General features: G+C 41.8%; 3 protein-coding genes and 1 pseudogene across 5 annotated transcripts in view; 3 read left to right on the top strand and 1 right to left on the bottom strand.

Annotated features, from left to right (window-relative positions):
* The window catches only part of syn1 (synapsin I), a 29362-nt gene extending 12012 nt beyond the window's left edge, over positions 1-17350 (bottom strand). Inside the window, exon 1 of the mRNA XM_031743868.2 lies at positions 17212-17350. The gene's annotated coding sequence lies outside the window, so the exon portion shown is untranslated. The remainder of the gene's footprint in view (positions 1-17211) is intronic.
* On the top strand, positions 2555-4260 carry LOC116324251 (annotated as a pseudogene).
* On the top strand, positions 6958-10820 carry vgll4l (vestigial like 4 like). Of its 2 annotated transcripts, none has more exons than XM_031743888.2 (5): positions 6958-7150; positions 8784-8907; positions 9022-9259; positions 9806-9878; positions 10031-10820. In XM_031743888.2, the coding sequence occupies exons 1-5, from the start codon at positions 7084-7086 to the stop codon at positions 10330-10332; spliced, it is 804 nt and encodes a 267-aa protein (XP_031599748.1). In that variant the 5' UTR covers positions 6958-7083; the 3' UTR covers positions 10333-10820. The 2 variants fall into 2 exon arrangements, with proteins under 2 accessions (XP_031599748.1, XP_039476551.1); XM_039620617.1 differs by lacking the exon at positions 6958-7150 and adding an exon at positions 8328-8488.
* On the top strand, positions 17215-23425 carry slc20a1a (solute carrier family 20 member 1a). 2 transcript variants are annotated; one of them, XM_031743899.2, is made up of 11 exons: positions 17215-17366; positions 18130-18780; positions 18886-19026; positions 19160-19245; positions 19471-19567; positions 20664-20783; positions 21528-21737; positions 21824-22304; positions 22391-22576; positions 22648-22732; positions 22861-23425. In XM_031743899.2, the coding sequence occupies exons 2-11, from the start codon at positions 18432-18434 to the stop codon at positions 23014-23016; spliced, it is 1911 nt and encodes a 636-aa protein (XP_031599759.1). In that variant the 5' UTR covers positions 17215-17366; positions 18130-18431; the 3' UTR covers positions 23017-23425. The 2 variants fall into 2 exon arrangements, with proteins under 2 accessions (XP_031599759.1, XP_039476550.1); XM_039620616.1 differs by lacking the exon at positions 17215-17366 and adding an exon at positions 17447-17596.
* The last annotated feature ends 2211 nt before the right edge of the window (positions 23426-25636 follow it).

Here is a 25636-nt window from a genome sequence, read left to right as displayed (position 1 = left end):
GATAGAGGCCTAGAGCCGGGTGCATTTCTTATCTAAATCATTAATGCCTTTTAGAGATAATAAATAGCCTATTGCTTGCTAGTAAAATGATTCAAAAATACCGCTATTTAGCTCCGCTCTTCAGAGTTGGGAATAGTGAACTGCCAATTAATGTATCAGTAGTTTACATTTATTTTTCAGTGGATGGTTTTTAGTTTTATTACATTAGAATTTGTGTTATTTCACAGAAAGTAGCTCGATTACTTTAGTTCACAAACCAGAGAAGCAATCGCTCTCTAGCTTGCTTTCTTTTTTCTGTGCCCCTTTTTTCTGTCATTATCCTGCCCACCATGAAGGCATGCCCAGGCAATGCATCTGTCAGGTAACCATCAGTACACACTTTCGATTATTCAGAAAGGGGAATGCTCAGAAAGGGGAATGCTCTTTGTGCTCTGAGGTGTGTATCACACAGCTACTTTATCATGGATAAATCCCAAGGTATTGATTATTGTTAATTAGTGAGCTTTCCACAGTATTATAGCCATCCCACGTGCTGCAAATGATCTCTCTAAAAGTAGTATTGCTGACACTGTTGCAGCGAAGGTCCTCTTCATTACTTAAATAACGGGATATATTTGCACCTGGATGACTTTGACACTGTCAAGGTTAAAGAATACAATCATAGAAGGGGGTTTATGATAGTTATTGACGGCGTCATTTATTTATTGGTGTTTTCCTCTGGTGTTTTCTTGCTTGTAGTCACCAAGCTGGTACCAGTGGAGTGGAGTCTCCTCACTGAATTAAAACATAGATTAGTATTGCAAGTTTGGCTAGGCTAACAGAAAATAATTATTTGAACTTTTACCCAAAGTGATGAGGCTACTTTCTAACTTAATGAATGCCCTACCTTTATGTTTTTCTCTGCAAATGTGTTTATGCCAAAAGAGAGAACATGGTATGCTGTGTGCTCTTAAAAAAATCTGATGGAAACTGAACAAACAGGGGACAAAAAGAAGTCACAGGCCTAAACTACTATCTGCAGCAGATGGGCATTTAAAGGTCATGGCTTTAAGTAGTCTTCCTTTAAAACCCAGCAAAGAACTGGTGCAGGTCCCGAGACATACATCTGGAACTTCAGTTGATCGTTCTGCTGTTTGCTGAAGCCTCATCAGAAATGCGCTCTGCTTAAGGGTGGCTGTCAAAAAGTTGTTCTTAAGGAAGGGAAACGGGGGGGCGGAGGCTGCGGTACACCAAACTACACAAGAACTGGACTGAAAATCAACAGGTCTTACTTAGAAAATTTAGGTTTGGTTCAAATCATCATCAACATGTTCAGAGGAGGTCAGGAGAGAGGTAAAGCAAGTATCTACAGCCATTTGTAAAACACAGTGGAGGCTCTGTCGTGGTCTGAAGCTGCATTTCAGCCAGAAGTGTTAAAGATCTTGTCAAAATTTAGGAAAATATGAACAAGAAGGAAAATTTAGATCTGGATCCACCATCTGGAAATTATCTGATTGGCAGCAGCTTCATTTGTCAGCATGACACTGATCTCCAGCACACTGCACAGTAAATTCATACTTGAATAGAAAAACACATCAGTCATGAATTGGACAACATTATTGAAGGAGTGTGAGATCATCTCTACAGAGATTAGAACAAAAGGCAGAAACATCCAAAGAAGAGCTTTGGATGACACAATTTTGATTCAGGTTTGATCTTTAACCCTTGTATGGTGTTCGTATTTTTGTTACTCAGCCAGTGTTCATGGGTCTGGTGGACCCGCTAGAGTTTTGACTTTCCAATTAACACTATCAAACAATTTTATGTTAAATTACTCAACAGATGTTTACTTTATCCCAATTACGAGCCATGTGAACAGCAAACATGGTTAATTTTTTCCTTTTACCTTTGTTCGATCACATTTATGAATTAATGTGCTTCTCGTTGTTTGTCAATAAAATGTTATAAAAAAAATAAAATCAGTTCTAATCAAGTGTACATATCCTTATACCATATTTTGCAGGTTTTGATGGTATATACTGCCTAAAGGGGCAACGGCCTCTAAATGGCATGGGTCTCACAGACCCGAACACCATACAAGGGTTAAGATGTTAGATAAAGGTTTGTGTTTGTGCATGAAAGAAAGTGCCAGTGTGAAATTGCAGCACAACTATACATTTGCAAGAGAGAAAAATAAATTATCTTGCCATACATCCAAGTTAATGTGAATGTCTCTTGATGCAGGCTATTGAGCTTTGAGCATCCTGGGGAATTTTGGCTTTGATGTTCATGATGAAAGCACCTCTAGCTTTGTTCTTTTCATTAAAAAAATGCACACCCAAATATCTACTCTCCCAACAAAAAAAAGAGAAAGAACTCACAGGACACTTTGCAAAGTTCAAAGCTGCAGCTGTAGCATAAACAACAACAAACTGGCACTGTTTGTAATTCTGTCCTGGGGTTTATACAGGGGCAGTCATTGGTAAAGCTATAAATAACCCCAACAGCTGCAAGATCATTTTTGCTCTGGCAAGATGGCAAGACGGTCATATTCACTGCTTCAAGCACTTGACTATGTAATGCGCTCAGAAAGCGAAGATGACGAGAAATCCTCTGCATCTGAAGAAGAGGCATCTTCTTCAGTCTCCTCAGAGAATGACAGCATCACTACCAGTGATGAGGATTACCATCCAGTGCCTGATTCCTCTTCTTCAGCAAATGAGGATGATACAGAGACAGCAGTCGAGGCTGATGGCAGAGAAGGTAGGAGAAGTGGCAGAGGCCGAGGAGCCGGTGGCTGAGTGGATGTCTCGTTCTGGGAAAATTAAGTGGTTTCCCACTGCTGAGGAGACCCTGCACTACAATCCAGTACCCACTGGTATCACTCCAGGGCCCACCCTGTATGCAGTTGCCCGCATTAGCACCCTGAGGTCTGCATTTGACCTGTTTGTGACAGAAGAGATCATTCAGCTGCTGTGCACCCACACAAACCTGCATGGGAGGCGAAAGTGTGAGGATTGGAGGGATGTGGATGAAGTGGAGATGAGAGCCTACATTGGAATTTTGATTCTAGCTGGCATCTACCCCTCAAGGCATGAAGCAACGCATGGTTTGTGGGCTGACAAGACCGGACGGGCAATATTTCGTGCTACAATGCCCCACTATCGCTATTCCCAGATCAGTGCTAACATCCGCTTTGATGACAAGCTCACCCTCCCAGGACGTTTCAGAAACGATAAGCTTGCTGCATTTCGCATCCTGTGGGAAAAGTGGGTTGCTCGTCTCCCCCTGTTGTTCAATCCAGGAGTTGATGTGTGTGTCGATGAGCAGCTGGTTGCATTCAAAGGTCGGTGTGGATTTCGACAGTATATGCCCAACAAGCCTACAAAATATGGCATTAAAATCTGGGTGACCTGTGATGTGGCAACCTCCTATGCCTGGAAGATGGAGATTTACACAGGAAAATCACCTGGCAGTTCCCGGGAAGTTAATCAGGGAATGAGAGTTGTGCTACAACTGACAGAGGGGCTCCAAGGACACACTGTCACATGTGACAACTTCTTTACTTCATTCAGCTTGGCAGAGGAGCTCCTCAGAAGAAAACTAGCTCTGGTTGGCACAATCAGGAGAAACAAACCAGAGCTCCCTCCCCAGCTTGTTCAGCTGCGACAGAGGAAGATTCTTTCATCTCTCTTTGCCTTCACCAAAACAACCATGGCAGTCTCCTACATGCCCAAGCGAGGGAAGAATGTGCTTCTTTTGAGCACGAAGCATAGGGAACCAGCAGTCAGTGATGGGGAAAAGAAGAAGCCAGCGGCAATCCTTGACTACAATAGGTGCAAAGGTGGGGTGGATAACCTAGACAAGGTTGTTGGCACCTACAGTTGTCAGAGGAAAACCAGTCGCTGGCCACTGGCTCTCTTCTACAATCTTCTGGATGTCTCAGCATACAACGCCTTTGTCCTGTGGAAAGCAGTGCATCCTGAGTGGGAGTCCACCAAGACCTACCAATGAAGGGTGTTCCTGGAGGAGCTGGGCCACAGGCTGGTGACTCCAGCAAATGCAAGACGGCCTTGTGCCCCACGCTCAACAGCCGCTGCTGCTATTGTTGCTGAGATACAGCAGTCTGAATCAGAGTATGACCCACAGCCCATCAGCAAAATGAGGAAAAGGTGTGAACTGTGTAACAACAGAAGAAGAACGGCAACCATTTGCTCCAGCTGTGGAAAGGGTGTCTGCATAGATCACTCTGCTGTGGTTTGCATGTCCTGCTGTCCCTGAGCGCACACACATATACACACACAGACACAGACAGACACACACACACACACACACACAGACACAGAAAGAGCATGTATTTTGTACAAACAAGCAATAAAAGGCCATTTTTGGCATAACTAACAAAGTGGGACTTTCTTTTTTGATGGTCATTACTCACGGGAATAATACAAAATATTAATATTAATAATTATTATTTTGGTTACTGGCACTGACCTGCAATGATGATTTTAAAAAATATTAGGTTTCATCATTCAAATGCTGAAAAAATTGGAACTTTATCGCTATTTTCCTCCAAAAAACATAGTAGTAATATGTAATCTGACTGGTATTCAAAGAGTATAATTTCTGAATTTGAATTATATTTTGGTTTTCATGACTAGGACTGGTTTTCATTTAAAAAATCAAGTTGGTCTAAGTAGAAAAATGTTTTAATATATATTAATTTTATAGCATTTTGTGAACATAAACATGAGGTGGTCATTTTTGACCACGAACAAGCTGAGAGGGAGTTTTTCTGTTTTTCTGTCACTGCACAAAAAAAAATGTTGCATAAAAATAATTGATATTATTAATTATTGAGATGCATGTAGCTGCCATGATGGTTAGAAAATAAATTAGGTTGCATGTATTATTTGGAAAAAAATTGGGATTTTATGATTTTCTCCATTTATGAGTTCTTAGGATTATATGATCTAACTGGTATTTAAAGGGTTAAAATTCTGAATTTTAATGAAATTTAGATTTTCATGAACAGCCCTGATGCCAATTTAAAAAATCAAGTCAATAAAAGTGGGGGAAAAATGAATATATATTACTTTTATAGCATTTTGTAAACGTAAACAAGGGGTGGCCATTTTTGGCCACGAACAAGCTGAGAGGGAGTTTTTGCTCTCCCTGCACAAAAATAACAATGCATAATAATGAATGTTGATGTGAATCAATTACATGTCCCAGACTCTACTATTTATAATATAAGAAATTTGAGTAGCACTGCAGATATATGAAATTGTGAGTTTTGAGGTTGTCTTCCAACTGGTGCAGTGTGCAAAAAAACTGGTGTTTAAAGGGTTAAAAATGTAAAAAGTAATAACTATTTTATATTTATGGAAAGAACTGATGTTAGTTAAAAACGTCATGCAGAAAAAATGGCAAAAAACCCAGAAAAATAATAAAAATTACAGACCTAATCTGTTGGTGGCCAGCTTTTGGCCACGAACAAGCTGAAAGGTTAGTCATTTTGAACAAACCCAGAGGGTTAGAAATGTACAAAATGTGTTTTTGTTCTTTATACTGTATGTTTACATATAGCAATAAATCTTGTTTCCCTAGCAAAATATAAAGAAATGAGGGGTGACTCAAGACTTTTACACAGTAGTGTACTTCCTAGAAGATCCTCTTGAGCAATTCCCGTTTCTGATGTGTAAGCATTACGTTACCCCAGTGACTATGTGTTATCAGCTGATTAAGAGTGTGGAGCCCTTTATCATCTTTATAGAATCAAAACTAGTAACAGTATTTAATTTCTGTTAAGTATAAAACTAAGCCCAGATTCTTTGTGGCTGTACTGAAATTGTAGAGCAAGTTTTTGTTGGTACAGCAAGCCAAAATCCCCTGACTGCCAGCGATGCACAGATTTATATGTGGACAGTCACCGCAAAACTAGAACTTCTACAACTTGCCTGGCCACTTACAGATTTATAACCACATTCATTTCATTTTTAAAACGTTAAACTGCATTTTCCCCCCACAAGTTATTTTCCTACCCCTGACAGTGCTATTGCTTTGTACGACATAAGGGGGCACTGTTGAGCTTAAATTAAACCTAATATTTTCCATGCACGTATGAACAGTGGGACTTCTAAAAGAGTAGCTTTTTATCACGTTAAACAAAATTCACCAACCTGTTAGGGTAAAACTCACAAGTAGAAATCTCCTACTTGTATATCAGCAAAGTCCAGACAGCACAAAATAGTATTTCTCAATAATTTTTACAGATACACCTTAAAACAATGACCTTAATAAGGATTTTCCCCCCTTTTCATTAGAACTAATGTCACGTATCTAAGTGAGCTGCCTCCGAGGCCTTCTACATGTCGTCAGACTCGCATTACACTCTCAGAAGATTTTTTTTTTTCTCATGGCAGCAGCAGCATTTTCAGTACTTAGGGAGTCTTTGTCTGGCCATCAACAAAAGCCCTCGGATTACTGGTGAGGCAGGCTCAGAGTACAGCTGCATGCGTGTATGGGCAGGTCAGAAGAATGACTGGAGCTCCGGTGGGCTAAGCACTCGGAAAAATGCAGTTTGGTGAGATTGCAGATTAGGAGGGAGGTGGGAGGGGGACAGGTGTTGATTCCATGTATGGGGAAACCCGCAGGCACACTCTACAAGGAACTGAAAGAAAATAATTGATGACGGGGTTTTTTTTGTTTTTGTTTTTTTTCAGGTTGGAACTTCTTCTATAAGAGAAAGTGTTGAGTAAAGCAAACAGTTCTCTAATCAGAGTAAAGTCTAGTATACTGTGACATTTAGCGCCTTTTTTCTACTTTAGCGATGGGCCTAACTGCAGGTACATTCCCTACTGTACAGTAATAATAATGAGTGAACCGGGGCTTTTCATTGGCCCGGGCAGCAGCCAATGGAAAGGCAGGAAATGAGTCACAGGTCTGTCCGCGCTCACCTGATACTTTACCTGACGGCGCTCAGACCCAGCGTCTCATTACCTTTCTAATACAGTCTATAACTGAGGCTCTTTGTGTCCTGTAAAGTCCAGCAGTCAAGGTGTTCCTCTGTATTTGGGCTCAGCAACACAAAGATAAGGAGCAATGGCTGTGGCTAACTTCCAATACATAACTCGGATGAGCAGTGGCTTCAAGGTCTACATTTTAGAAGGTAAGCTCGGTTTGCGCCTTTTTAAAGATTTCCTCATGTTTCTTGATGACAGTGGATACTTGGATCTGTGGAATTAAATCTCTGCTGTGGTTGTGCCATATCATTTACTTATTTGTATGTGTATTTAATATGTATTTCTCAATATGATATGAACTACATACAACATCTGTCTTAATTAAGTGGCATTTAGTCTGTCTGTGATATTTAGGTGAAGTCAGGCAGAAAGAATCAGATACGGTGACAATCAAATGACAGCGATAAGTAAACAATCAAGTGTATGTGCTGCTATACCACGTTTGGCTTTTTCGGTTAATATATTTAATACACTGAATCTTACATACAGAATATGGGACTCCTCCGTAAATACTCACCTGAGGCTTTAACTGAGATTTTCTAAACCATGCGTTTCTGTTGGGTAACAATAAAATCAGATTTAAATGCAGTGAACCAAAAGGTCAGGAAGCATTTTCCCTCTGCTAATAAGGAAGAAATAACCATGCCCGAGGCATTAGAAAATCAGCATAGGTGTGGTTATACCTACCCCCCTCCACAAAGGCACTCTGTGTGAAGGAATAGCTCACATGTGCTATTGGAGAGTTTAGATGTTAGGAAATGTGAACTGGAGTGAGCAGTGTGGGCGTGAAGGCTGTTTTGTTTTTCTCTAGGAATGCAAAACCGATATAAACAGACTGTCTCAATTCAGTGTGGTACCACAGACTATTGTTTCTTTAAATACATCCAGTGGCTGATTTGAATACAGTTTAGCACTGCTGCCATCCCGTCAGTGTGGATTTCCAAGTGTTAACTGAACATACAGTGCAATTGTGCTGCCATTCAATTTTCAAACAGTGCTTGTGTTTTGGCTGCATGCATTACACATCAGCCTGGGGATGTGACTGCAGGCTGATTTGCCCAAACATACGCCCCCCCGTGTGGCTTTGGTTGACATTTGATGGGTGATAAACCTGCAAAAGACCGAGACATCCAGCCCGTTTAGTGCGTCTATTCTGCACTGTAGACATGCTTTAAACTCCTCTGATTGAACAAGCCACTGACATCAGCAGCTGCCTGTCGATGTGTTTCGACTTGTGTAATTGCAAAGATCCAGGATGTGTACGTGTTTCGCCTTGATGGCCTTTTCACAAATGGTTAACGCCCAAATCGGGGTCCTCAGACACGGAGAGCAGTTTGATGTTTTTGCACTCCATCCAAACAGGGGGAAAAAAAAGCTGTTGGGGCTCTTTCGCGTGTGACTGGGCTGAATGCCAATATGTAGAAAAACAACATTTACCGTTAGCATTGAATCAGCTGTGAAGTGTTGTAACCCTCACTGATCAGGTAAATCGAGTTCTACAGCTTAACGGAGTTTACGATTAACGGTGACAAAAAAAAAAAAACGCTTTCCCACGAAAAGCAGTCGTGCAAGTTGATGTCATGGATCAAAACAAGCAGTTAGTCATCACTGCTTCACATCATTGCCAGTTAGATACGATCACAAGCGTCACAATATACGGTCAGTGATCTGACGTAGGATCGGCGTTGGCAAAGGGACTGCAGTCACCTCTGATGGGCTCGTGTTTCTTTGAAAGTCTGCGTGCTTCTTCTAATCCGGCATTTTAATTTTGTTTTGCAGGTCAGCCTCATCTCAGAAGCGAAGACAGATACAGACATATGACACACGACCGGGCTCGAACCCAAACGGTGTATCCAATCAAACGCAAGCGCAGCCACGAGAGAGGTCTGACTTTGGAGGAAAGGTTGGTTGAGCTGTTTAACTTTCCTAGGAAGATTTTCTTTTTATAGATTCAACTTATTAAATGCAAATTCTGTCAGCAACGAGGGTCTGAAACTCTTTCAAATAATCTTTTCAGACGAGAGCGAGCGATGAGCCGAAGCAGGCTGGCCCAGAGAGCAGCCCCAGCAGCGATCAGCAGCCAGCAGAGTCCAACACAAACCCTGAGTCCAACACCCAGCCCCACCAGCCCTCTGCCCACCCATGTGTACTACACACCAGTCATGGATGAACCCCTTGCCCTCATCAAGAAACCCAGAAAAGAAACTGAAAGCGCAGAGGAAAAGAATAAAGGCACCTCTTCCAGTCAAATCCAGGTAATTCAGCAAAGCCTGTCTAGAACACAGGGTATTTAGGAGGGGTCATAACTTGTGGCCATACTGATTACCCTACTGTATAGCCTCAGCATAGCTTCAGGCCACCAACCACAGGGGTCCATTATCTGTAGTCAGTGAATCCAGCTGCACAAGCATTCTGCTTCTAAGTGTGTCTGCAAGCCTAAGCTTGCCTGAGCTATGCAATCCAGCCGGATTCGGGAAGAAAATGTGAGTAATGGAGGGAGGAATGCCATCAACAAGACCAAACAGACAGCTTTCTCCCTGACCTGTTTATGCCATCACACTGGGAGGGAGCTGACTTTCACGCGCAAACCCAACCAGTTTAATCGGTTTTCAGATCGTGTTGTTTTCAATTTAAACTGTTGCAGTTGAAGAGCGAGTGCACAGTCAGGTTTAGCCAAAGTCAAAACAAAAACACAAAGTTTATGGAATGAAACGAAAGCTTAAAAACAGGGTTACAACCTGTGCTTCAAGTCTAATTACTTTGAGTCTAATTACTGACCCATTTCTTTTTTCTTTCCCCAGATACGTCCCTCTGTGATCACTTGCGCCTCCTCGTTACGAAACCCCTCTTCAAGATCCGTGGGCCACTCATCAGGTCAGTCTCACACTCACTTGGAATGAGCTCATTTACCCAGAAGGTCACTCCCTAGTCATCACACGTGCATCATAGCGCAGCCATATCACGCAATTTTACTGACTCACTTAGGTGTGTATGTAAAGGTTTGCCATTCATCTTCTATATTGCAGTGGTTCCCAAAGACAACTATGATAACGTCCTCGAGGAGCATTTCCAGAGGAGCTTGGGTGTTCACTACCAGAAAGCTCAGTCCCGGCAGCTCTCCATCAGCGTGTCCGTCGACGACCACTTTGCCAAGGCTTTGGGAGACAAGTGGCTACAGATTAAATCCAAGTCTTCCTCCTGTTCTTCCACACCGCCCAGCAGTCCAAGTGTCACTCACTCCCCCACCTACAGCCACAGCCCAAATCTGTGCCGCAAAGAGTCCACAAGCAGCTCAGTGCTAACGCCCAGCCACTGGTCTGTCAATTAAAGTAGAAACAGCATCTGATCCTGGTGGAAACTGGACTCTTTGAGACTTTTAACATTTCACTGCCACTCTGCGACGGCTCTGCTGTCTGTCTGGCTGCAAATGCCAGTGCAGGAGTTGACAGAGCGAGCTTACAGATGCAGGAGTGCTGTCAATTTGGATCTCCGCCTCTACAAGCTTAATACAGCAACACAAACAAATGTAGCATTATTTGGGACATCGACATGTTTTGTTACATTTCTATCCTCCGCTTGCTTGATAGCATTTGAAAAGCTGAGATAATGTAGATGGTGATGTGGGATGATTGGGGAAAAAAATCCTTTACATTTCTTTTTGTAAATGTGTCATTTCTCTGAATGCCAGTTTCACTGTATTATATTTATAATCGATACCCCTGGGTGCCTTACAGTCTAAGTGACTAGCCTATCTGCTGTAAAATGTGCTTTTAAACTGTACACAAACCAGACAATTAAAAAGACCTAAAATTCATATCTCATAAATCATTTTTGTGTGTTTGTTCCCTGAGTGTGAATGGTCTGGACAACAAATGTCTCCAGAAAATGGGACGTTGAAATGAAAATGTTGTAAAATGAAACAAATCTCCTTTCAAACTAAAGTGACGTGAATCCAAGGACACCTTGTTAAGATAGGGCAGGGTGGCATACCAGACAACCTCATTTCAGTAGTGAGTCAATGTGTGTCTAGAACACATCCGGCACTGCGTTTTACACTAGGGGTTGATGCCACACACACAGGAGTGGAAATTAAATGGATGTACGGGCAACTCATTCTGTACTTTTTCCTGTAAGTTCTAGAGAATGTAGGGAGCAAGTTCCAGCAGGCACAAAGCTTGTGCTTTGACATTCCTGTCTCCTGAGAAAATGACTGTGTAAGATCCTACAGATCCTGTTTGGCAAGGGATAGGAGGGAGGGAAGAGTGGAAGAAAGGGTTGGGCTAACATAGGCCTGAGCATGAGAACCAGCCACACTCTTCAGTTACTGATTTGCATGTCCTATCTTGCCTAATTTTAAATGTAAAAGGAAACATAACAACAACAAAAAATTACAGCGTTGAACTAGCTGAAAAGAAGTGGGGATTAACCCAACTGTCATGAAAAGCTGAACACATAGGGGAGAAAGCTTTAAATCAGGGGTAAGTTGAAAGAGCAAACTGAAAATCCTCCTACTTTAAAGCAACTAAAGCTAAGTATTAAACGTTGGCTTTACTCGCTTATGTGGCTTTAGTTTAAAGATCTGCGCAAAAACCTGAAATCCACCAAACGATGACGTGAAGTTTGCACCTAACAGACTGTGGAGGGAGTGCATGCATACAGCAGCAAACAGTGACCAAACTGCTGATTATTAATTTTCTTCCTTAAGACACAAACTGGTATTTCCACTCATCAGCCCGCGTAACCTGAACATGGACAGGAATGCCACCTAGAGGCCCTCGGGTTACCCATATACGGCCGACTTTGTCAATGACAAATGGTCTCTTGTTGCATTATGGACGAGTCAAATAAGCAAAAGCAGAGCTCTGGTGTTAAACCTTTTGATGGGGGGACCTTAAGAAACTTAAGGAAGAGGATAATGCTTTGCCCAGTTTATCACTAGGAGGCGACTGAACATCCCTCTTCATTAATAATCCACTTCACATGTGCTCTCATATGCTCTGACAATGCAGCGTGAGTGAGTGTTTACTTTTCATTGAATGTTTTACACGGTAGGAGGAAGTAATCTGTCTAAAAGAAAAAAAACTGGGTGTGATATTCACTGCTAAATGAATCTGTGAGTCGGCCACATTAGTTAATATTATTGCACCAGATAAAGTCATACTTTGGATTACACATACACTCTGTTTAACCAGGGTAAAATATTAACATGTCTCATCTATCAACCACCGCAGTTCAGCACAGCTAAGCTGAAAGTGGCTCACAGATATAAATTATATAGATCAACCTGCCATGAGAATGTCAAGAGAAGGGCTTCTCATGCTGCTGCAAAACAAAATGCACATTGTTGTGTGAGGCAACAGGGGCTGGTAATTACAATCCTAAATACCTCAAACATGACAGAAAACACCATTTAACTCATGGCAATAGTAATTAAGTATGCCTCACTATACAGGAGATTGACTAACCTTTCTGGGAAAGTTCCTTAATTTCTCTGGTTTGTCAAAAGTTAGGTCTCTGTCAACAAATTGAGAGTCTTTTTCTAAACAGTTTCAATTCTAAGTACTAATCTGATGAGAAGATGATTGCCTGGAAAGATTGCATCTCTGTGCTGCGGCTTTGTGCTCGGTTCATTTTTCAGAGTTCGTCTTCGAGCTATGTATTTAAATGACAAAAAAGATAGTTATCTCGGATAATTGTTTAAATACAGATCATTTGGATTTACGCTCGCAATCCCTGACTGGCAGCATCGTTCGCGGCTGCAAGTGAATATGATAAGAAAGAAGCCCTTTAACGCAGCTCTGTGCTCATCCCCAGTTTTTCTGGAATTGCTGTTTATACGGCGCATTATGTGCGATCTAATCTTTAATATTCTGTTAGACAATAAACCTCTGTGAACATCAAAATTTAATGAATAAAAGAAATGAATAAACATTAAACAAATGTTAAATATAACACATAAAAGGCACAATCAGTGGTGTGTTAGTGAAGGGATATAGCAAGTAAATATGATTGGAAAACCTTGCAAATGCTCTTGTTATGTAGTGCGTCTGATATTAAAGGAATAATGTAGACGAACACCACATGGGCATCATTTACATGTAAAGTAGCCACAGAAACAGTCACAGAAAAATGAATCATCTATGTTGTGGGTGGATAACAGATATTCATCTGTGACTGTAGCCGATTAAAGCTGCTGTGTTTCTCAATCTGATTTTTTTTTTTTTTGCTTTTGGTAATGTGTGATGACTGTAGGGGTGTGGAAGTGTTTAGGCTAGTGTGGGTAAAATATAATAGTGTAAAATACTAAAAACACATATATAGAGCTGTGTTCAGTTTACAAATGCTCAAATGGATACAGGCTCGAACATATACATACACAGTATATACACACATGCACCTCGACCAGATGCTTGTGGTAGCCATCGACAATCTTCTGGCATGATTCTGGTTGGATATTTGACAACCCTTCTCGGCAGAACTGGTAGTGTTCGTTTAAACTTGCTGGTTTCCTGGCACCTTTAAGCACAGTCTTGAGGTCGGGGCTTGGGAAGGCCATTCCAGAAGCTTAAACTTAGCCTGTTTTATCCAGCCGAAAACCAGTTTTGATGTGTGTTTGGGATCATTGTCTTGTTGATCTGTGTCCAACCATCTAGCATGTGTGCAAAGAAGTAGAGGAATTGGGAGGTAGTCCTGCTTCATCATCATCCCACCCACTTTGTGCAATGTACTAGTACCAGTGGCAGCAAAACAGCCCCAGAGCATGATGCCACGACCACTATATAGTTGGTACAGTGTTCTTAGGTTTGAAGGCCTCACCTTTACTCCTCCAAACGTACCTTTCATCAGGGTGGACAGATAGCTCAATCTTCGTCTCATCTGACCATAAAACGTTCTCCTGAAGACATTTGGCTTGTCCATGTGGGCAGCTGCAGATTTCAGTCGAGCTTAAAAATGCCAGTTTTGGAGCATTGGCTTCTTTCTTGGTATTTGTTGGTCCATGTAAAACCAGTTCATGGTAGGCTTGAGCCTTGGTGGTTCCTGAACATTCTAACCAATTTCCTCTCACCTGAGGGTGACAGTTTGGGGCTTCTTCCTGACTTTGGCAAAGCGTTGACACGCCCGAATAACTTGTTCTCCCGTTCAGTTGTTTGAACTGATGATCCGTGAATCAGCGGTTGTTTAGAAATAACTCCCAGAGAGCTTCCCAACTTGTGTAAATCTGCAATTCTCCTTAGAGCTTCACTGAGCTCCTTGGACTATACCATTGTTCTGAGGACTGGTCAATCCAATGAGTGCTGTCAATCAAATAATTTATGCTAGCAAAGAGAAGCTACCAGTTGACGTCAATCACGGTCACTGATGAGAAGTTAATAAGCCTTGGTCCTGTTGAGTTAAAAGACAATCTACAACCTTCAGCATCACTTATTAAAAGAGTTAAGTGAACGTATGTACAGTTAAGCCCATAATTATTCATACCCCTGGCAAATTTTGACTTAAAGTTACTTTTATTCAACTAGCAAGTTATTTTGTGACTGGAAATGACACAGGCGTCTCACAAAAGACAATAAGATGATGTACAAGACGCATCATTGTGGAAAAAAATATTTCTCAGCTTTTATTTACATTTGAGCAAAAAGTATCATGTCCAGAATTATTCATACCCTTTACAAACTGTCACAGTCTCTGGGAAAATCCAAAGTTCCATACCATTCCAAATAGTCAAAGCTGTTCTAAAGCATCCTAATTACCCTGATTAATTGGGAATAGCTGTTTTGATCAACTCAACAGGTGAAAAACAGCAGCTCTCTGCAGGTGGTCTGTGGACATTCATGGCTAAGACAAAGGAACTCAGTGAGGACCTGCAGCTGCGCATTGTGGCTGCTCACAAGTGAGGAATGGGCTACAAGGCAATATCCAAATGTTTTCAAGTTCTAGTGGCTACAGTGCAAAGTATTATTAAAAAATACAAGATGTTCCGCACTGTGGAAAATCTCAGAGGATGTTGTCGGAAGCCAAAAGTGAAACCTGTGCTGGCCAGGAGGATAGTGAGAGAGGTGAAAAAAAAGAATCCAAGGATCACCACCAAGGCCATTCTGGTGAATCTGGGCTCTGCTGGTGGCAATGTCTCAAGGCAGACAGTCCAACGGACACTGTTGGGTTCCACGGATGCAGACCAAGGAAAACGCCACTTCTCCAGGCACTTCTAAGGCATGCAAAGCTCATTTGGCCTTTGCAAATGCTCATCTGGACAAAGAAGAAGATTTCTGGTCTTCAGTGTTATGGTCAGATGAAACAAAAATTGAATTATTTGGTCACAATGATGTTGCCTTCATTTGGCATAAAAATGGAGAAGCCTTCAACCCAAAGAACACCATCCCCACTGTCAAACATGGTGGTGGGAACCTAATGCTTTGGGGGTGTTTTTAGCCAATGGACCATGGAACCTAATCACAGTAAACAGCACCATGAAAAAGAGCAATACATGAAGATTCTCAACAACAACATCAGGCAGTCTGCAGAAAAACTTGGCCTTGGGAACCCGTGGACATTTTAGCACGACAATGACCCAAAACATACAGCAAACGTGGTGAAGAAATGGTTAGCAGACAACAACATTAACGTTTTGCAGTGGCCTAGCCAGAGTCCTGACTTCAATCCAATTGAGAATCTGTGGAGGGAGCTAAAGATCAGGGTGATGGCAAGAAGACCCTCCAACCTGAAAGATTTGGAGCTCATTGCTAAAGATGAATGGGCAAAATGCCTGTGGAGACAAGCAAAAGCTGGTCTGCAATTATAGGAAGCGTTTGATTGCTGTAATAGCCAATAAAGGCTTTTTTCTATTGATTATTGAGAAGGGTATGAATAATTCTGGACATGATACTTTTGCTAAAATATAAATAAAACCTGAGAAATATTTTTTCCACAATGATGCCTCTTGTACATCGTCTTATTATCTTTGGGGAGACACCTGTGTCATTTCTGCTCAAAAAAGAACTTGCTTGTTGAACAAAAGTAACTTTAAGTCAAAATTCGGCAGGGGTATGAATAATTATGGGCTTAACTGTATATATTTGAGTAAATACAAAATAAATTCAAACTCGTGCACCCAGTTCTTGTTTTTTAAATTCATTAAAGATGTACAATCATTCCATGCTGGAGAAAGAAAAGTTCAAAGACATTATTAAGGCCAAACATTTCCATGAAATTCGTGCCCATTGTGAGTGGAAGTAAACTTCTGACCATAACTGTATATAATTATTATTAGGAATGTCTTTCCTTGCACATATATATGCTTAGTTTTCCACCATCCCTCCATTTCCTGACAGTCCTTTTTAGGTAATTTGAACTTCCTGCATCCGTTGGGAAGGTCAAAATATTCCACAAAGCCCGGCACTTGTGTGAACATGTCACAAATTAAATCCCACCAGCACTGAATAAATAAGTGATGAAGAGGAACTGATCAGCAGATTTGGAGGTACTGTACCATTTCGGAAAAAGACTGTGTTCTGCTGACAGCCTGACACTCTCCTGGAGTTTCTCAGTAAATGAACTCTTCATGGATGAGTAACCGATTGATGATCAGCACTGTTTGTGGCTCCTGCTTCACATTAGCTACACTATAGCTTAGTGAGCTATAGAGTCTACACTTTCCTACAGCGAGTTTACTACTTTTTTGTTTCTATTTTTTAAAGAGAGACGTTACCAGAGATTTGGAAGTAAACTACACAGTTCAGAACAAAGTTTCCAGAGGCCTCTTTAACCTTGGTGGGTGTAACTTGCTAAATTCGACCAGCAGGTGGCACCAAAGTCCCGTTTGTAATATCCTACCCAGTCATTTTAAAGTTTTAATGTCCCCGTTCTTAGAAAATGAGTAATAATCGGGGAACACCGCACTGTTTACATCCAAACAGTAGAAGCTTAACCACCATAAACAAACTGTCACCAGAAATATTTCACTTACTTTTCTTTTTGAATTAGACTGAAAGATGGGCTATTTCGGCAACACAACAGACATTTGTCTTTCCTCGGCGCTTGGATAAATATAATTTGGGGGATAAAGTTAAGCAATATAATCAGCAGACAACTATAATTACTTTTTTCCCCCCATCAACAAGCTCGATAAACATTAGCCCGAGTGCAGCAGCGAGTGTCCCATGACTGCTCTGGAAAGGCGGGTTCTCACTTGAGGCGCAATATATAAACCAACCTCCAAAGGGAGCCTCAAACACTGCAGGCCGCTGGACTGGCACCTCCTCTGACATCCTCTCACTTTGCATAACACCTGCCAAGGAAGGCCGATCACCTGACAGAGAAGCCCAGCGAGCGCAGGGGACAACACAGCGGACACCTTTGCTTACACATGTAAGTGACACCTACCTTTAATCTCTACTCATGCTCCCCGTCTTTCCCCCCCTCTCACTCCTTTTGAATTACGTAAGAGCAGCAAGGCAGATTAACATCCCGCTATTTTCTATAGGCCTGAGTGAGTACTAACAAACCAGCCCAGTTACTCCCAGTCTCTCAAACCTCTTTCTGAAGTTTTAGGTGGGATTTGTTTGTGCAAGTGGGATTTGAAAGGCTGCTGTAATTATGTAAGTCCCCCACAGTGCCACACGCGTGGATTTACTCTCTTAACCGCCTATTAAACACACTTTACTCGCCAAAGCTTAAAGAAAACTAAATCAGCTGCTTGTTTTACTGCAGCGCCATTTCCTCTCTATGAAAATGCTGATTAACACTGAATGCTCAGTAAAACTGCACAGCTGTGCATTTTCCATTTTTGCCATACTTACCTGCTGCTTTCATCCTAATCATGATTTAATGAATTGCTCCAACAAAACACTGTGTGGAAATGTCATGTAGTAGCGGTAGTGTCATGTCCAACTTTAGTGTGAAGTGTATGAAGTGTTAATATACTGCTGATAACAAGAAACACTTCCTTTTTTCTACCATTAGCCAGTAAATCATGGATACCAGGCAAAGTGGTGTGTACTGTTTGGTTGTGTCACGTACTGGAGTTTGGGCTTGTTAATATGTAACTCATCTTAGCCTTTCCAAGGATTGAAAATGAGGAGTTTCCGCCACTAACTTGCGCATTTCTGTGTCTGTTTTTGTTTTATTGCAGTGTGCATCATCAGAGGCTGCCCGTCACAATGGATTTCTCCCCCATCTGTATACCTTCTCATTTCACAATGAAGCCTACAGAGAAACCCTGCATACCTAGCTAGCAATTAATTTAAATCTCCTTCCCTTTGGAACTTTTAGATCTGAACTAAAGGGCTCTTCTATTTTTTATTGTGGTAGTAATTTATTTATAAAAACATATTACCTCATAAGTTACTGTTAAACCGCAGGGGGGAAAGAGAAAAAAAAGTGGCTTGGAATAAGAGTGATTGTGACAAAAACTTAGTTATATTGTGAGAAGCGATGGATACAACTACATTAGCGACCCTGGCTGCTGCCACCACCGTGGCTCTGGCCTCTCAGTCTGACATGTCGGGCTACCTGTGGCTGCTGGTGCTAGGCTTCATTATTGCCTTCATCCTGGCTTTCTCTGTGGGGGCCAATGATGTGGCCAACTCATTCGGTACAGCGGTGGGCTCTGGTGTGGTCACTTTGCGGCAGGCTTGCATCTTGGCCACCATCTTTGAGACCGTGGGCTCGGTCCTGCTGGGGGCCAAAGTAAGCGAGACCATCCGGAAGGGGATCATTGACGTCCGGATGTACAATGGCTCGGAACACGTCTTGATGGCGGGATCGATAAGTGCTATGTGTGGTGAGTGCACAGACAGTGATGACTTGAACGATCGGAGCACGTGTGTGCTGAAGATGTTCGGCCTGGTGTGTTTTCAGCGATCGCGATTGTGCCTTTGTTCTCCAGGCTCTGCTGTGTGGCAGCTGGCAGCGTCGTTCCTGAAGCTCCCCATTTCTGGAACCCACTGTATTGTTGGAGCAACAATTGGGTTTTCCATGGTAGCCAGAGGTCACCAAGGGGTGAAATGGATGGAACTTCTGCGCATTGGTGAATACGTGTTGTTGTTTTTACCCCTACCCCACGCTCGATAGATAGAAATATCCGTTAAATCTGAAATGCAAGTCGAATTAAAAGCAAATTTATTCCTAATGCATTGAAAATATGCTCTGCTTGTCCACAGTGGCCTCCTGGTTCCTGTCCCCCGTGCTGTCAGGCATCATGTCAGCAATTCTCTTCTATTTTGTCCGCAAATTCATTCTGAATAAGGTAAAGCTTATTCACTGGGAATACTTAATCAGGTCCATTAAAATAACGAGCACTCATACCTTCTGTAGTTTGGAGGGTTTCAGCTGAGCAGTCAGGTCTCTCAAAGAGTTAAAATATAAACGTAGAGGCACCAACAGCTGAACAGAGAACAGCTTGTTTCTGATCATTTTTGAGTACATGTTGCTACTTTAAACATATAACAGAGACAGTCTGTATTTTTCACAGACTAATCCTGTACCCAACGGCCTGCGAGCCCTTCCTATCTTCTACGCCATCACGATGGGCATCAACCTATTCTCTATCATGTTTACAGGAGCACCATGTGAGTATCGCGTCCTCAGACTGCACTGGTTTTTTGTTTGATTGTTGCTTAACACGCCACACTACTGCCACAGCGGTTGAAATCCCGGGATGAGGTGGAGAAGTGTCACACGGGAGAGTTGGGACTCAAAGTAGGTGACAAATAAAGAGGAAGCAGTTTCATTAAAAAAAAGAAAGAAAGGAAAAACCAGTCGCTCTCAAAGAAGCGTTTTCTTGAAGATGTGGAATGTTGTATATAAAAAAACTGCAAAGATCAAAAGTTAAAGCGAGCAAACACAACAGGAAAAATAATCAAAGTGGCTCTACAACAGATTCCGCTAATAAATGGAAAATTTCCATTCCTTTTTGTTCTGTTTGCAGGCTTGAACTAATCAAGGAGTCAGCTGGCCTGGGCCCTTCACTGAAGGCTGCAGGCCTGTGTGCGTGTGTGTCTGTGTGTGGGTCATGGAAATTAACACATCGTAGCTCCTGCTATGCAAAATTGCAGCGTAATACAGTATAGTATATTAGACGTCTTAGCCGTCTGTCCGGTCAGTAGAGTTCGAAGCAAGTTTGGCTTCACGTGCATGCTGGAGACAGGACACACCCATGCAGCTGTGGCTTTAATCGTGCGACCTTTTAATTGTTGTTAAGCCGCTGTTGTCTGTGAGGAAAAACAGGTAAGCTAAGTTATTAAATGTTGCCTCACTAAATTCTTTCCACCTGTTTATCTATGCACTGCCATCATTAGCAGGAAAGTGAAATTAAGTTTCTTTAACAGCAGTTTGTTTGTTTATCTCTGGGCTGCAAGGCCGGTCTCTTTCACACTATCTGATTGAAGGAGCATGCACTCTCGCTGATACTCTTCTGTGTAAGAACGAGCTGAAGTGCTGGAAGAGGCCGTTGAATAATTTTGCATAATTTCTTAGCAAACGTGACCGTCACGTGACCGCAACCTACAAAATGTGATCTTGACCTTTTGGTTTATGCGAAAGCGTGAGGGTTGCGCTTTTAAGACGTGGCCATCTTTCTAACAGAAAATCAAAGTTGTGCGTTACGTGTCTGTTTCACCTTATCTGAGACCGTGTTCTCTCTCGTGCCCTGTCTTTTGTGCACAGTGCTGGGGTTTGACAGAGTGCCGTGGTGGGGTACGCTGTGCATTTCTCTGGGCTGCGCTGCCGTCACAGCCTTGTTCGTTTGGTTTGTCGTCTGTCCCCGCCTCAAGAAGAAAATCCAAGGTGAGTAAATCTGACTTTAGACTTTCAGGCTATACTTTTGTAAATATGCTGATAAAAAAATGCGACTTATCTATTAAAATTCTACACTGCTACATTGTGGTGGGGAATATTTAAAGTCTTTGGCACAACATCAGTAAATTCAGTCTGAATTAAAATGAACTATTAAGTTAAGACGTTATTGATCCCCAGTAGTGTGTGGACAGACTGGTGCTTAAATAGTGCCTTTCTACTCAATTTGAGCACTCAGTGTGATTTCTACCACAAGTCTCATACACTCACACGCACACACACTCAAACAGTGCTTTTATCTACACCTAAGCATTTTTATCCAATATTCACACACACTCACTCTGGGTTCAGTATCTTGCCCAAAGATACTTTGACACATGTGACTGTATGAGCTGTGGATCCAACCTGCTGATTGGTCAACTTAACTTCAGATACCTCTGACATAAAATTAGACAGAGAATAGAATAGAATAGAATATTGTCAAGATCATCAGAACAAAACAAAAGTCAGGAATGTGACTCCAACATTGTGTTTAAAATAAAACATTAAACATAAAAATGGAAAATAATAGATACCATAAATGAGCTATAAATCAAATTTTACAAACATGAAGTTAGTCCTTCAATTACAAGCTGCAACATTAACACGATGTAAAGACTGATGCACTGGTTTTACTTCTGCACTGGGATCACCGCTTTCTCTTGCATTAAAAATCTGAGTGCTTCTTTCATCCAGCACAAACAGCTGCTGCTCCCTGTGCAGCTCCGCTCATGGAGAGGGACTCCAGCAAACCCGTGCAACCGCAGCAGTCCCCAGTATCCCATGCACCCCGACCACAGAGCCCTCCAGCAGACAGTCAGAAGGTGGCTTTTAAACTGGGAGGCTCAGAGGAGACGGATTTAGACAGCATAGATGCAGAAACCAAAGACCTGGACATCGCCAATGGTAATGACTTGAATCTGCACTCTAAATAGAGTATAACCAGAAGAAACTCCAACAGCTGAATTACATTTAACTGTTTATTTTCATAGGTCTGAATGGGACCGTAGGCCCCATGGTGATCACTGATCCTCACAGTGGTCGGTCCCACACAATCCACAAAGACTCTGGCCTTTACAAGGACCTGCTGCACAAGCTCCACATGGCCAAGGTTGGCGAATGCATTGGTGACAGCGACACAGAAGAGCGGCCCATCCGGAGGAACAACAGCTACACCTCCTACACCATGGCTATTTACGGAATTCAAGGAGATGTCAGGTACAAAGACGGGGACGGTGGGCTGCAGAGGAGACCGAGAGTGGACAGTTACAGCAGCTACAGCTCAGCAGTGTCCAACAGGAGTGCAGCTCTGGACGAGAATGTGGCCCAAGAAGCTGGCACGGACCTCGCTGGCACGGACCTGGAAGAGGATGAGCTGGAAGTCGACCAGCCTGCCGTTTCCTCGCTTTTCCAGTTCCTGCAGATACTCACTGCCTGCTTTGGCTCTTTTGCTCATGGAGGGAATGATGTCAGGTAGGCAAGGATGTTTGTTTTTTCTGAAGAATTCATGTACGTTGGTTTATTCAGATGGCTTACAGAAACTTTTTTTTTCGCATTAGCAATGCTATTGGCCCACTGGTGGCTCTCTGGCTTCTGTATGAGAGTGGCTCCGTCTTGTCAAGTGCACCGACACCTATCTGGCTGCTTCTTTACGGTGGAGCCGGCATCTGCATTGGACTCTGGGTGTGGGGTCGGAGGGTGATCCAGACCATGGGCAAAGATCTCACCCCTATTACACCCTCGAGGTATGCGGCCGACAAATAAAATCCTTATTTGTGTTAAAGTCGAAGCATACTGACTCTTCCTTCTCTTCTAGTGGATTCAGCATCGAGCTGGCCTCAGCAATCACAGTTGTGGTGGCATCCAATATTGGCCTTCCTGTCAGCACAACCCACTGCAAGGTAATGAAACTAAAGGGACTGTCTTTACTACAAATAGACGCATACGTTAGAAATAAGCTAAGTTTTCTGCACAAGTAACGTACACAGTGGCGCATGACCCGATGAGCTCTTAAATTATGTGCACACAGGTGGGATCCGTGGTGGCCGTGGGATGGTTACGTTCCCGGAAGTCAGTCGACTGGCGTTTGTTCAGGAATATCTTCATAGCCTGGTTTGTTACTGTTCCGATCTCTGGGCTGATCAGCGCTGCCATCATGGCTCTCTTCATCTATGTTGTTCTCTGAGGCCAGCACTGTCCAGCAACACTCCTACTTGAGTTGATGGACTGCAGCCAACAAGTTGTTTGACTCTGATAAATCCTACGCCAATAAAAATGTCCTGTTTGTTCTCCGTTTGCTAATGATTTATATTATATCATTGAGTCAAGGCAATTATTTTATCTCCCATGGTCACGTCCTTGAATTATGTAGACTCTAATAACATTCTTCAGTTATCCGAAAGACTGTGATCTTGTATATCCTTTTGTATATTTGTATAGAAGCAATGTTTTCATCAGATGATTCCCTTTTGACTGAAAAAGAACGAGCAGCAGTTGTATGTTTGGATATTTGGATACAGTAAAATATGGAGTTGCTTGATTTGATGATATTTCGATGTATTTTACTCACCATTAAAGATTTTCTTTTACAGAAAGATGCTTTTCTGAGTGTTAATGTGGGAGGGATGGATTAGTAAAAGCAACAAAACATCATCATGAATTTGATCGGAAAACTGTTCATTAAAAAAATGAACATTAGAGTTTTCACTAAGGTGGACGTTATAGTGAACCATCGACACTAATAGTGTCAGCGGTAGTGCGTCTGATTCTCCTCAATGTTTGGGTGCTATTTTTGCAAAATCCACGAGGTGGCAGTGCTGCAGCAGCCGCTTTTACACACACACCGACTCCCCCTCCATACAGGAAGAACCATTAAATGCACAGTACTGTGCAAAGGTCTTGTCTTTGTATTTCGCTTCCAAGAAGCCAGATTTTCTTGTAATTTTTTTTTCAAGTCTGGTACCTGAAAAGTCTTGACTGAAACAGAAATTTTTCCGAAGAATCTTTTTTTGGTTGTTTAAGCCGCTTAACACAGAACCATGAATCATTCAAACATTAAAATGCACCTAATTAATGAGATGAACCAGTTTTGTGTCTACACATAACTGACGACTTGGTAAAGAACCGAATTTAATGTGTATCTTTTTGCTATTAGCATCCTGACAGAGAACTACATTATCCTTTGAATCTATGAAAAGGGGAAGAGTGGCTATCAAGAGGCCACTCTTAAGGAAGGGAAAGGCTAAAGTATGCCAAATTACACAAGAACTGAAAATCAGTGGCAATAGGTCTCATGGAGTGAGGAATCCAAATTTGAAATCTTTGGTTCAAATCATCATCAACATGTTCAGAGGAGGTCGAGAGAGAGAGAGAGGTACAACAGTGAGTGTCTGTAGTTATCTGCTTAGGGCTGCATTTCAGCCAGGGGTGTTGGAGATCTTGTCAGAATTGATTGAAATGATTTAATTCAGACTTCGATCCACTACTGTAATACCATCCAGAAAACATCTGACTGGAACTTCATTTTTCAGTATGCCAAAGATCCCACACACACTGCCAATGTAGTAAAAGCATACTGGATAGAAAAACACACAGAGGAACACTACTGGTCACGGACTGGCCTCTTTAAAAACAAATTACAATTTGTTATAAAAGACAGAAAGGCAGAACTATTATCTTTATATTATTTATTTTGAGAAGTGTTCTGACATCTTTGTTTAATCTTCCCATTGCAGTAATAGTAGTTTGGCAGCAGATGCTGCTGCTGCTCCACTTAACAAGCTTTGAAGCGGCTCAATGGCGATATCATGGACAACATGATTAATATTAATTAGCCATAGAACTTTCTATACGCTATTTATTTAAATAACTAGCCTCTCTGTTCTCAACAAGTCAATGGGTTTGACTCTTACTTGCATTTTTAAATAGCCTAGTGCTTTTGTGTATCTGTGTCTATATTTCTGTTGTTATGTAACAAGCTCAGAGATTGCGCATGTAAATGAGTCATTTTGGGTTAGTTTGTTTTTCTACCATTGTTATCTAGTTTCACCAAGTATTGAAAAAAATGCACAATTAAAAATGGAAATATATAATTAAATAAATCAATTTAGTATAACTCTGCTGATTTTTCATAAATTTTGCTTAAACTTTGTTACCAGAAATGTTTGTCTGCCATTGATGTTGCCATGAGACGGAGTCAGTGTGTGATTGAAAGAGGTGAAGTTGTCAATGACATGCAATCTGTTTCTGATAACTGATAAATTGTTGAAATTTGCTGTCTACACAGACAGCAAATTCACATTTAACTGTTACGTTTGAGCTCAGCAGCCTTCCTGCTCTATAGGAAGAATACAACTGGAGGTGAGTTGAGTCGTGCAAAGACTCATTGAGATTGATGGCAACATCTGTCTGCATTTATAAATTATTATTTACAAACCTTCATCGATCTCTGAGAGTGTTTGCAGTCAAAACCAGTCAGACTGCGAATATTTGCAGAAAGATTGTCTTGAGATCCAAAGTGGTCATGAGTGTGCAACACCCTTAAACTCTGGGCAATCATTTAGTCATGAGTTGCACAAGTTGCAATCCATCACAGACTGCGAAAAATTAAATGCAATCACCAGACAGCCACCGATTTGTTATTCATTTTTAAATCAATTCTTGTTGTATGACTGAGCCGCTAGCTTGTTCTGAATTATTAGTAGATTCGTGTCGAATCTTTACTGGCTGACCCTGAAACAAAGGTTCATGGGACTTTCCTGTGCAGTCTTGTATGACCTGCTATTGCCAGATGCTATTGCTGGATC

The sequence above is a fragment of the Oreochromis aureus genome, linkage group 12, assembly GCF_013358895.1.
Source record: "Oreochromis aureus strain Israel breed Guangdong linkage group 12, ZZ_aureus, whole genome shotgun sequence".
Classification (NCBI taxonomy): Eukaryota; Metazoa; Chordata; class Actinopteri; order Cichliformes; family Cichlidae; genus Oreochromis; species Oreochromis aureus.
This window is presented reverse-complemented; position numbering and strand designations above follow the sequence as displayed.

Excerpts from the sequence above, each read along its gene's own strand:
- vgll4l (XM_031743888.2), top strand. The coding sequence starts at position 7,084 with ATGGCTGTGGCTAACTTCCAATACATAACTCGGATGAGCAGTGGCTTC. Across the intron at positions 8,908-9,021 it reads GGTCTGACTTTGGAGGAAAG|ACGAGAGCGAGCGATGAGCC; the intron begins GTTGGTTGAGCT and ends TAATCTTTTCAG. Across the intron at positions 9,260-9,805 it reads CCTCTTCCAGTCAAATCCAG|ATACGTCCCTCTGTGATCAC; the intron begins GTAATTCAGCAA and ends TTCTTTCCCCAG.
- slc20a1a (XM_031743899.2), top strand. The coding sequence starts at position 18,432 with ATGGATACAACTACATTAGCGACCCTGGCTGCTGCCACCACCGTGGCT. Across the intron at positions 19,027-19,159 it reads GATGGAACTTCTGCGCATTG|TGGCCTCCTGGTTCCTGTCC; the intron begins GTGAATACGTGT and ends GCTTGTCCACAG. Across the intron at positions 19,246-19,470 it reads GCAAATTCATTCTGAATAAG|ACTAATCCTGTACCCAACGG; the intron begins GTAAAGCTTATT and ends TATTTTTCACAG.